At 30.3% G+C, this 13727-nt stretch overlaps 1 protein-coding gene across 1 annotated transcript; it reads left to right on the top strand.

The window, feature by feature from the left end:
* The first annotated feature begins 11619 nt into the window (after nucleotides 1-11619).
* Nucleotides 11620-12057, top strand: LOC130965981 (uncharacterized). The gene has a single exon (XM_057890729.1). It carries the CDS (start codon nucleotides 11620-11622, stop codon nucleotides 12055-12057), a length of 438 nt encoding a protein of 145 aa, XP_057746712.1.
* Nucleotides 12058-13727: the final 1670 nt, after the last annotated feature.

A 13727-nucleotide genomic window follows, 5' to 3' on the forward strand; every position in this document is an offset into this window, starting at 1 on the left:
TCTGGCATGACCATTGCTTCTCACGTAGGCCATACTCGTAGGCGGCCTACTCCCATTCCGATTCAAAGTCCTCTATCGCCATCTCCGCGTACAACTATCTTCTGAACAGCTCACGTAAATCTGCATCCTTCACAGTTGATGTGATGTTTTTCTCCACATGCCATGCACACAAACAATGCGTCGACTCGGAGAGGACTCCAGAAACTGCGTTTACCATAGCTTTGTCGCCGTCAGTCACCACTATAGACGGCTTCTTACTACACATGATCTCTATCAAATTCTCCAGCATCCACCGATAGGATGCCACACTTTCATCAAGCAACAACCCGAACCCGAATATTGTGGTCTGCTTATGATTGTTTGATCCAGAAAAAATCACAACCGATCTCTTGTATTTGTTTTTCTTGTAGGTTGAATCAAATGCCAATACATCACCAAAGTATTGGTAATTGACTCTGCTAGATCCGTCCGCCCAAATCAGATTCGCTAGCCTATTATCACTAGTCACATTATATTTTGCGATTGTCATGGGGTCTGATTCGGCTTTTCCCTCTAGATACACTAATGCAGAATTTGCATCACCGTCAGTTTTAATACGCCGCTGTTTGTCAGCATAGTTGTAGACATCCTTCTTCAGGAACCCCAACAACGAATCACCACCGGCCATACCAGCCATGTACCCTACAATCGTAGACGTTGCAATACCATGTTCTTGCATCCCAACTATCTGACTTTTTGCTACTTTTGTTAACCCACGATGATTGGCAGTCAAGTGCACCATTCCTGCCGGTGTCAGCTCGTGGTTGTGTTCGGTAATTAACTTTCTAACCTTTCAATACTTATAATTTTTTTTCTAAAAAAGCTTATAACATTGCCTTGCAGTTAGTTCTTGTCTCCGGTTTGTGTACCCTCGTTCTGTCAACCCTGTCGTAGTGGTTACGTTCCCTCAAGCCTTCCTTGTTACAAAAAAAACCTATACCTAACCAAATTCTCCTCACAGGCTTTTCTGGAGTCACCTTTTCGCACCCCAAATCCATGCAGCTTTCTAAACCTCCGATAAAACTCATATGCATTATCAATGTTGTAAAACTAGCGAGATTAGTAAATAATTAGCGAATAAATTAGTTATTAATCAAGAAAATTAGAAATGTGATTTTTATGGTTTAATATGATAAAGAAAATTAAAATATGAATTTTGACACCAATTTTAAAGAAATTGGCTCAAGATTAGGCCAAACAAACCGATCGAATCGGGCCCAAACTGGACCCGATCCACTTACTTAATAAAATGAGTTCAGCTCATTTTATTCCTCCATTTGCATGCTGGGAACGCTGAAACAGCCATAGGTAAGGAAGAACACTTCCAACATTTTTCAAACCCTCACTTGATTCAAATCCTCACCGTCAACGTCCATGTCTTTCACTGGACTAGTAACGTGTAGCGGTGGTAGTGCGAAAAGTGGGTCATCCTACACAAAGTCCAACTGGTCAAATCCACTGCCATTCCACCACCGACATAACCAATCTCTGCAAAAAATTCCATCACTTGTTCCACCATGATTTTTTCATGGATGTCAAATATCAGGCGCACATGCTCGTCGCCATGGAGCCAAAATAGATGAAACCGAAAACTTCCGTTTCCCATCAGTGCTAGCAACCTATACCCCACCTTCTGATCTCTTTTCTCCCGCTACCACAACACTACTCAATATCAGACTCTTCAGCTCCGACAAATAATTTACTCGCCAAGTACGCAACAAAATGGGATTCCCACACTCAAATATCACCCCAATATTGCTATTTCTCATATGGCAATTAGGATACACACTTACAACCAAATGTTCACTACTACTAGACATTTTGGCTTACTTTTTAGAAGAAAAAGGATAAAGAAGAAGAAGTGAAATATTTGTGAAGAATACAAAGGGTTACACATCCTTTATAGCTGCTGAAAATTTGTCGTTACGCATTTTGTTTACAGTGTAACCGAAATAAAATTGCACGTATCTCGTTTACACTGTAAATAAAATATACACGTCTCTCATTTCGTGTCTTATTTCGTTTACAACGTAAACGATTGTAAACAAGATACGTACAATCTTATTTCGTTTACATTATAAATAAGATAAGACATATGATAAATTTTAACAAAAATTTTACAAATATACATTTTGATAAATAAATTAATTATTTTATTTATTTAAGAAAAATCCCATGGACGTGTTGATTGAATATATATATATATATATATATATATATATATATATATATATATTACTGTATTCTTCATACACAGATCATCACACTACATATAATAAATAAAAAATTTAATTATTTAATTATTTTTTATTATTTTATTAAATTTGTAATTAGATTTTTATATTTTTTAATTAAATTTTTATATCATTTTTAATTTTGTAATTATATCATTAATTATCAGTCAATACAAAAAATATTAGAATTAATAAAATATTTATCCACAAATTAAAAATATCTATAATTAAGAACCTAATTAAATCTTTAACTAAATATTTTAGTAATTTTAATATTTTTGACACGAAAAATATTTAATTATAAAATTAAAAATAGTGTAAGCACTCAATTTAAAAATATATATATATAAAGTTATAGGGACAAAATAATTATTAAACCTGAATAAAATCCAAGTTAATAAAGCTTCTAATATATAATTTAGGGGGTCCATCTAGTGTAAAGATGGATATGTACAGATTTTTGTCATTTTGTGGTTGAAAAAGTATGTCATTAAAAGTGTTGTTTAAAGAAAAAGTGTTACCCTTAATCGTTAACTTGGCTCTGATACCAATTTTAATTTCTTTTTCAAAATTATTAACTCTTCATATTTTGCTTCGAATGAGTTTATAATTTGTATAGATTTGGTTGGTGGTACTTTATAATTTGTAATTTCATAATCAAAAGTATTGAACATTTCTACTATTACTAATTCTGATGTCATTTTTATAGTTTTTTCAATCTTGTTTTAGTTTATAATATTCTTTTTTGCATTGATTATTGTATATAAAATCTTTTATCTATTTGTCTTTTTCTTTAATATAATTTTTCAAATCCTTCAAAACTTCTTTTATTTCTACACTTTCTGTTGTTTCTAAATATCTTTTTAATTTTTCAACTTCATTTTCCATTTTTTCTTTCAACAGCTTTAATTCTTTTAAGTCATAATATGGTGTTCCAGGCATTTATAAATTTTTTAAGTTTAACTCCAACTTGTTTATATTTGTTCTTATTTCTATCCTTTTTATTATAAGGTCATTAATTTCGAACTGAAGATTATTTAACTCCCTTTTATACTCCTTTATTTTACTTTTTAATTTTTTCGCCCTTTTTCTTTTTATTTTGTTTTCTGGTCTTTCAATCTTTGTATACTTCATTATTTATCTTAGAATTTCTGCAAATTCTATCATCGATTCATCACTATTTTCTAGAGATTCTATTAGTTTTTCTAACTCTTCAACTTCTCCTTTCAATTTGTCATAGATTATTTTTAGAGCTTCAAATGCTCTTTGATTTATTTCAGAAAACTGTAAATAATTTAACCGATTTTCTCTTTCAAAGAGCTCTTGTTTCTTATCTTGATAGGTTACATATATTTTTTCTTTATTTATTGTCATAACTTAGTGTTTAGGGTTTCATTTAATTTTTCGACCTTTTTTGTTAATTCTTTTATTTCAGAATTTTCCTCTTTAATCTTTAACTTAGATAAACTTAAAGGGCTATTAATTTTAGATTCTCTTATTTGAAATTTCGATGAAACTAATTTTTCTGATGGTTCTTTTAATAATAGAACTGGGTTTTCAATAGCTTTATATTTTGGTATTTCTGTTTTTACAATTTTCTGAAATAATTCATCAACATAAATTCTTTCTTTGTTTTTAAAAATTATACTATGATGGCTGTTTGTTAAAGCATAATTTATTGCATATGTAATTGAAAAAGGTTCATCATCTTGTTCCATTAGATTCTTTCTATGAAATTTATAAGCCAAACTTATAGATCTTCCAAGATTTTCAGATGATAAAGGTATAGCATATCCAAGATGGGCATTGAACTTAACATTTACGTTTGCCAAGTTTCCATGAACAATTCCAATTATTTGGTCTATTGGGTCATCAGTAATTCTTTTGTCACATATTGCTAAGCTTATTGGTGAATTAATTCCTTTCATATATGTAGATTTGATTAAGACTTGTATAGTACTAATATGAATCCATCCAATTTTAGATCTTTTTTGTTGATCCTTAATTTTCTCAATCTGTTTACTCAATTCTTCATCATTTATCAAAGCTACTTCAAGTTCTCCATTGGCGGATTTTATCTTTATAGGGGCTTCGAGTTGAATTTTTCCATAGTATATTATATTTTTTCTATTAAAAACTTCTTTTAAAAGATTTTGTTTATTAAAATTTTCATTTGATTTGAGATTTAATTCTGTTTTTAGAACAGCTTGTTTTTCATTATCTAATAAAGCAGTTAATCTATAATAATCAGATTCTTCTGTTAATTCTAAACTTTCTAGATAATTCATAACTAAGAGATTAGGATAAAGGCGTACCTTTCTGGAGAAAAACTTCCTTTATTTAGAATATTTTACATAAGATGTTTTTATCTCCAGAGGGGAGATTGTAGATACTAACTCCAGAGGGGAGTTTAGAATTGGTTTTTCCTAAGGGAATTCTTCTTCAAACTATAGAATCGCCTCGGCAGCTTCCTCTTTGCTCTCCTAGCATATGAGTACTCTTAGCCTCCTGCTTTCTATGGTTTGATGATCTCTACAATTGCCTAAGCAACCTATTTATAATGGTTGGGTCTGATGGACAATTCCCATCCTTACCCTTCTTATGACGTCATTGCTTACGTCATTGTTTATTATCTTGCACCAGCTACATTGTTGGTGCTCTATGACCTAAGCGCTTACGTCACTATGCAATAATGTTGAGAGATGCTTCAGATGTGCTGTCCTCCTCTTTCATCATGTGACCTTCAGATGCGTTGTCTTCTTCCTTTATCATGTGGGTTGATTCCGTTTCTTTATTGCTTTCTTCAGATAACTCTGAGACACATAGCTGGCACTTGTGGTCTTCTCTGTCTTTTATCAAATAGCAGAGATTCCTCTTTATCCCTTCAGGGAGCTTTTCTAAGAGTCCAGATAAGTTGTAGAATGCTGATTCAAATTCCACTAAGAGTCTCATCTCTCTTTCTTCAATTTCATTTCTTTTACTGGATACAAGCAGAGTATTTCTGCTTTTATAATTGATTCTTGTGTGAGATTCCCTTGTTATCTTTTGAGTTCTTTCGAAGACCCTTGCTAGTGTGCTGGCTAGTCTACCTTCATGACTGTTGATTGTTAAATCTTGAACCTGATCAATTGGTTGAAAATTTCCTAGGAAGACGGACATGAATATTACTTGGTGTGCTGGAACTAAGCATTCTTCTTCTTCATTAAAAATAGGTTGACTGTTTGTAAATTTTAGGGATATATCCCTTGAATTTACGTTGTCAATCATATTTTTAAATCTCTTTACTGCATCAACGAATCCTGCAGGAAACTCACTAATAATTTTCAAATCATTAAAAATTAAAATTGTATCAATTAATCCATACTGGAAAAACTGATAGGTGTCAGATGGGGAAGCCTCTGGAAATATAACCAGCTTTGTTAGCTGTTCTTTGGCAATAGGATAATATCCCAAGATTGCCCTCTTTTCTTCAGTCCAATTCAGGACTATGTTAAGGGTTTCTCTGAGATTTGATTTACAGACCCTTTTCTTTTCCTTGATTTCAGCCCTTGTAGGAATGTTTCTTATTATCCCTGTTCTCTGGGTTTGAATCGGAGCTTTATCTGCTCTTTTTAGGGTTTGCTCTGGATGAAGAGCTTCATATTCCCTAAAGGATTCCTTTGCTTCTTCCAGTGTTAAAAACCCTCCTTTATGAATTATCCTTGATTGATGTGTAAATGGTGCTGCTTTTTCCCAGGCATCATATACTCCTTTCATGGGGCCATTATAAATTACATATTTTTTATCTTGGGTGGATTTTTTGATAATTTCAGCAATTGTTTTATTTTTTGGAATTTTTTCCTCACCTGATTTGTCCACCACGCTTAGCTGGCTGAACTCTGATGGTTTTGGTTGTTGTGTTGATTTCATTGCTTCGATGGCCTTTTTGAGGGATTGGATCTGTATCCTTATTTGCTGACAATGCTTGCATTTTTCAAGTTCTTCTTCGTATTTCTGAATTTCTTGATCTAATGCGTTGTAGACGAACTCCATTCTCTTGTTAATGTATCTGCAATAACATTTTTGTCACCTTTAATATATTCAATTTTTATTGGATATTGTAACAAAAATAATTGCCATCTTACCAATCGTCCATGATTATAATCAACTTTTAAATTATATCGTATGAAACCTGTTAGATAACTTGAATCTGTCCTTAATGTAAATTCTCTGGGTAGTAAATCAATTTTCCATTTCTTAAGAGATTTAATTGCTGCTAGAGTTTCCTTTTCATGAGTGGTATATCTCCGTTCTGTTGGAGTAAAAGTCCCTGAAATATACCTGCAAAGTAATTCCCTTGGGGAATATTTAGAATCTAGTGATTCTTTTTCTTGTTCCAAACTTTTTATAGCTTTCTTAGCTTTTAGACATCCTGACCAGGTTATGTCTGAAGCATCTGTTTCTACTATTAAGTAGTCGTTTTCTTCTGGAATATAAAGTTCTGGAAGTTTTTCACATAATTGTTTAATCCTTTGAATTTGCATACTGTCTTTTTCATCCCATTTCCATTCTTTTTTAGTACTTATTTTTGGAAATAAGCTTTTAGTGTATTCTGTTATATTCTTTAAAAATCCTTGATCAGAAATATAATTTATACATCTTAAAAATCTTTGTAATTGTTTTCTATCTTCTATTTTATTAGGGAATAAATTTACCTTTTCTAGGACATTTGGCTGAAGTTTTAGCTTTCCTTGAGTGGATAGAATTAATCCAAGAAACTCTATTTCTTGTTTTGCTATTCTTGCTTTCTTTTTGCTAAGAACTAGTCCTTTTTCCTTACATCTTTCTAAAACTATTAATAATTTTTGAAGATGATCTTCTTTATCCTGTTTTGTAAAAATTAGTATATCATCAATGTACACTAAAACAAATTCATTTAACTCTTTTAGATTTTCTTCCATAAATCTTTGATAAATACCTGGAGCTTGTTTTAATCCGAATGGTAATACATTCCATTCATAGAGTAACACACTTGTTGATTCTTTTGTTGGGCAAGTAAAAGCAGTTAATTTCTTTGTTTCTTCGTCTAAACGAAGTTGCCAATATCCTGATTTTGCATCAAGAGATGAAAACCAAGTCGCTCCTTTTATTTTTTCTAAAATAGAATCTTTTCTTGGAAGTTTATGAGCATCACCAATAGTTGCTTCATTCATTTTCTTATAGTTAATAACCATTCTTCGTTTTCCCCTTTTAATTTCATTATTGTTTTCGACATAAAAGGCTGGAGCTGCATGAGGACTTTTACTTAATCTTATAATTCCTTTTTTCAAAAGATCTCTACATTCTAAAGAGAACTCTTCTCTATCTCTTGCAGAATAAGGAATTTTATTTAGAACATTTATCTCTTTTATAGGATCTTTTAATTTAATGCTTACTAATTCGTTATTTGTATTTTTAATATCTAACGGATTTTCAGCACAAATTTCATCCAAAAGTTCCTCTATCTTTATTTCAAGATTATTTTTTGGAATGTTTATCTGAAAGTATAAATTTAAATAACATATTTCTAATATAGAAAATATTTTAAATTTTAAGATCTTATCTATAGTAGTAGTTGGTATTTTTATACGTTTTGATTTTTGATTTATTGAAGAATCATGTGGAGCTTTTAAAACTATATATGTTAATTCTTGAATGAATGGATGATATAGTTTTAAAAAGTTATTTCCAATGATAAAATCCATTCCAGAATCTAACATATATATAGATGGAACAATGAACCTATAATTTTGAATAAAAATTTCAGTCATTTCTGTTTTTTGGTCAATTTTATGTATTGATTTGTCAGCTATTCTAACTCTTAATGGTTTCTTTAATTTTTTCCAATCAAGTTTTATGTTTGAACTAGCAAAGCATTGTGTTGCTCCAGAATCTATAAAAGCATTTATAAATTTTTCTGTTATTTTTATAGTAATAAATGTGGCATTATTACTCAGTTTCTGAGTCTGTTTCTGAGACATATTCAAAAATATAGTCTAGGTTATCATCAAATTCCTCTAAAGGTTCCATAAAACAAGACTTAGCAATTTCTATTTGTTTAGTAAGATCTTTTTTATCCTTCTTTTTCGGACATTCATTTGCATAATGTCCTTCTTCTTGGCAATACCAGCACTTACAGTTTTCTTTTTTATTTGGGCAATAGTCACTTTTTTGCCTTTTGTTTTTATTGTTATTTCTTGTTCTAAAATACCTCTTTTTTCTCCAGTTTGGATAGTATTTTCTTTTTCTAAATTGATATTTTCTTTTTCTCTGAAAATTTTTATTAAGCCCATATTTTTGGGGTATCTCTTCATTATCCTGACAGCAGATTCTAATTATATTTGCAAATCTTTTTTGAGTTGCTTCTTGCATACAACGCTCTTTTATTTCCTCTCTTATTGCAGCGGTTGCTCCACCAAAATTATTTTCAATTGTCCCCCTATTTATTTCTCTTATAAATCTTCCCATTATAAATTCATTAGCAGGATATGGAAGTTTTGTTATATACATACTAAGATAATGATTTTTATCTTCTTCTTTTAATTTGTAATAATGTATTCTATATTCACATATATAAGATTCCACATTACATAGATCATATATCTGGATATTAGCTAAATGGTTTTTTGCTTCTTGATATTCTTTATTATAGACTTCTTGTTTATGATCTATAATATTCTTTCCAAAAAATTCTTTATATAGAATCATCATTATATATAATATCTTATCATAAGCTGTTATTTTTGTTGCTAAATCTTCTATTATTTGGTTTTCTATTGATGTCATATAATCTCTTATAGTTCCTTTAGTATGAAATCCTATGTAATTCCAAATATCTCTTCCAGACAATTCACTAAGCTTTGGATTAGTAAAAGCTTATAATAAAAAGGAATTCAACCAATTTTCGAAAATTTCTTTTTCATTCTTTTTACAGTCTAAATCAAGCATTCTTTCTCCTTCCATTTCTTGGATTTTAGGAACGTACTTTGATGGTATTTTTGTATATTTTGAATCTTTATTTATAAACCCCTTTTTAAAAGCATAATTATCAAAACCTGTTTCCCATTTATATTGAGATTGGTTATCTTTAGATGTTCCAGCTTCATTTTTTACTTGTATTGGAATTGCTGGTTCTTCGTCACTTGAATAATCTAGGATGTGTTCTTCATTTTCTATATTTTCTTCTTCTATTTGAAATCATTGTTCCATAATATTATTTTCTTGAGCCATTTTTAATTGTTTAAAAAGCATTGTAACTTCTTCTAACTTTTCTTCAATATTCATAATTTTAGTGGTGGTTTTACTTTTAGATCTGTTATGTTGATTATATTTTGAAATTTTTCTTCTTTGGGATTCTCTTTTTCTTTATTTCTTTGAAATTTTATGGATACTAATATTTCTTCAAGCATATCTACTATAGAATTTAATTGTGGGTTAAAAGTATGATAAAGATGTGGGGAATCATTTCCATGATAACATTTCTTAGAAATTCCGTGTGAAAAATAAGTTTTTTCAGGTTTTTGAAGTCCTTCAATAAAACTTATAGTAAAATAAAGATTTTGAGAAAAATCATTTTGTATTGATTTTAAGAATTCGGTGTCATTACAGTTAACATTAGTTAAAATCATTAATTTTTGGTCTATTAATTTTGATAACTTGATTATTTCTTCTCTTAAATCTTCTAATTTACTTTTTTCTATTAGGTGACGCTTTTCTTTGTGAAGAGTTACGGTTTAAAGTGTGGCTTTAGAAAGTGTGGTGTAGACAAATCTTTAAATCTGTACCAAATTTGATCTTTATACTAAAATTCTCCAATTTAGGGTTGTTTGGGTTTGAATGGCAACTAGCCTTCATTCCATACCCAAAGTGGAGTCTGACTATTCAATTTTCAATGGGGAATCACTTTCAATTTTTTTAATTTTACTTTATTTTTATCTTTGTGTCAAAGAATAATAATAAAATTATCCTAAGTTTTAAAGCTAAGCTGCGTAGGCAACAAATATTGGTGAATTTATAAGAACCCCAAACACAAATATAACTAATTAGCACCAACATCACATCATTCCAATTCAATTCCTTTAACCCAAAATTAATACGGATTATTCTTATTCTTTTTATTTGGTCTCAACTTTTCAAGATTATTCCTGCGGACAAAAGAAAAGCATAAGCAAGCAATGCCATTCTTCACACACCATACTTTTATTCTGATCATGATAAATCATAAATCATTCCTCTCAAAAAGATTTGGTTCCGAATTGAAGTCACGTAAGTCAATTTTATTTACTTCCGTTACTTTCTTTATACATATGCCTTTAGTACAATGTATACTATTTTAATCTTAAGAAAAGCGAGAATTTAATGTTTTTTTTAATGTTTATCTTGAACTAAAGTTGGTATTTTTATTTATTTATTTTTGACGGAAGTCATCAACAGTATTCTTGTTAATTGTTAAAAATAGTCCACGAATAGTTGCATTTTAAATTATTTACCATGTCCAGTCCATCATTTAGACACTCATTTGTTGAACTATGTGGATTATACATAATTTAGATAAATATAAATGTAATTTTAGTTATACAACTGTTCATATGTGAAATTCTTTTCAGTTAACATTATTGCTCTAAATTGTTTTGTAATTAAAATTTGTATTACTTAAATTGAGATCCATAATTACTATTTTATACACTATATAATATACACCAAAAAATAAAATAAATGAAATTTCTACTTTAATTTTGTCATAACTCATCACTACAATATGATTGAAATTTGAAAAAAAAACTATAATTCAATTAAATATATATAAATGGTTTCATTAGCATATCATATATAAGAAGTATCACAACCAATTTAAGTTGGTAAATTAGTTAATTCATTTGCCTGTTTAAATAAATATGAACAATTTAAATCTTACTTTATGCATGCTGCAGCAAATTAAATTATTAACTACTTACAAACTATTAAATAAAATTTTTTACGACAAAACGGATTAATTATTGACTTATTAAATTAAATACATAATTTAAAGTTATTACGGTAATTAATTATAAAAAATAATAAATTTTAATAATTTTATTGTTGTTTTATAGAGGGTAATTTCGTCAAACAGAATATTGTCACGGTATCTCTTTATATAAAGTATATATAAACGACCATCGACGAACATAAATCGGCCACTTTCCTCTTCAAGTCTTATTAGAAAGTGGGTCGTAACAAATTAAACCACTCAGAGTCTTCATTCTTCTCTCATTTCATTATCCATATCAATACATCCAAACAAGGCCTTATTCATAATAATTAACTAACTAAATAACTAGAAATGTTCACAATGATGAAGGTGCACCCTTCTTCAAAGAAACGAACCAACCATCGTTCCCAAAACGCCATCGTTTCATCGAACCCAAACCCAAACAATACCAAGAAGCTTTGGAGACTTCCGCACGTGTTCGCCAGCGTTCTTGAACTCCCTCTCCATTCAGACGACGACGTTTCGATTGACGAAACCACGCAGTTTCTCCGATTTGTTGCGTCGTGCAAGTGTAGAGGCTCTTCTTCTTGTCGAGTGAGTGCAGAGGCTGTAGAGATTGTTCCTGGAATAACCAAGATCGTGATCAAGGGAATGGATGGTGGAGATTGTTTTGCCGAGCAGTGTTATGGTTTTCGGTTTAGGCTTCCACCGTGGACTAGGCCGGAGATGGCCACGGCGGTTTGTAGCGGAGGAAAGCTGGTCGTCATGGTGCCAATGACCAAGACCAGAGGGAATTGATTCCTCCCTACATATATCAAATTAAAGGTTTGGAATATTATTAGGTGGCTACTATTTGCGTCAATGTTTTTTTACATAGAAATGATAGTTAAAATGTTAACATATATATATATATATATATATATAGAGAAAGTATAGGGAGCTAATGGCCTAAGCGTACAATCTGTACAATGGAGGTTTAGAAAGTATTATAGATATGATCATTAGTGTTACATTGTTCTGTCAGGTTACGTTTTTGGGATGAGGGGTTTCATGACGTGGTATTAGAGTTCTAGATCTAGAAGGCCAAGAGTTCGAACCTTGGTGAACCTCAAAATTAACTTTTTATAACATGAGATGTTTATTATTCCTGGTATTCGGATGGTTATTCTAGATAGTATGGGTGATGTTCATTTTATTCGTAAACCAAAGATTTAGCCCATTGAACACATTGTACAATTAGGCCATTTGGCTTCCTAGCAATACCCATATATATATATATATATATATTTATTTATGGTATACATATAAGTTTTTTTGACTTACAAGTTTTAGAAGGATCAAACCTAACAAAAGTTATGCTCACCCACAAAAGTTATGCTCACCCACAAAAGTGTGTTAACACGCGCATCACGTTTTCCTTCACCATTATGAACAACTCTTCTTCTTCCTCAATGAAAACCACAACTGTCGTTTTTCTTCACGTTTCTCCTTCTCCTCTTCTTCCTTCTTCTTTTCCTTTTTCATTGTGTTTCTTCTCCTTTTTCTTTACGTGTTTCATCTTTATCTGTCGTGTTTCTCCTCCTTATTCTTTTGATTTTGCAATATTATGTATTTTTTTCTTTGTTTAATTTTTTCCTAACAAAAAGAATTATGAGAATATGAAATAAGAAGATGAAGAAGAAGAAATAGCAGAAGATGAGGAAGAGGAAGAGGAAGAGTTCTGAATTATGCAGAACCTATCAGAATAATAATACACTCAAATATCTTCGTTTACACCCAAATATCTTCGTATTACATCCAATTTTACTACAAATACAGAAATGAGTTATGCTACATGTACACTAAAATCAACCACCAAAATTATCCAGCAGTATAAAATACATACTGGAATACAAATATACATTGAAAATAAATTAAACCACACATGTATTTATACACAAATACATTGGTGGATGATTTTAGTGTACAAATAGCATTTTTGTACATAAAAATGTTTCCTCTAAAGCTGTAATTTTTTCTTCTTTTTTTTATTGCTTTCTTTCTTTTAGTTAAATGAATGTAAGTTTTGCAATATTATGTGTTTCTTCTTTTACTTTGTTTGGTTTTTTGTTTTTATTCTTGTTAAGAGAGTAAAACAAGAAGAAACTTGAGAAGGTAAAATAAAAAAAAAAGATGAATAAGAAAAAAAAGAAGAAAAAGATTGTGATAATGATGAAAAAAAACCAGCAAAAGATGAGGAGGAAGAAGAAGAAGAGTTCTGAATTATGCAAAACTTATTAGAATAAAAATACACCCAAAATTCCTTAAAATACACCCAAATATCTTCGTGTTACACCCAAATATCTTCGTTTTACACCCAAATTTGCTATAAATACAGAAATGAGTTATGCTACGTGTACACTAAAATCAGCCACCAGTATAAAATATATACTAGAATACAAATATACATTGAAAATAAATTAAACCAC

Source organism: Arachis stenosperma, chromosome 3, assembly GCF_014773155.1.
Source record: "Arachis stenosperma cultivar V10309 chromosome 3, arast.V10309.gnm1.PFL2, whole genome shotgun sequence".
NCBI lineage: Eukaryota > Viridiplantae > Streptophyta > Magnoliopsida > Fabales > Fabaceae > Arachis > Arachis stenosperma.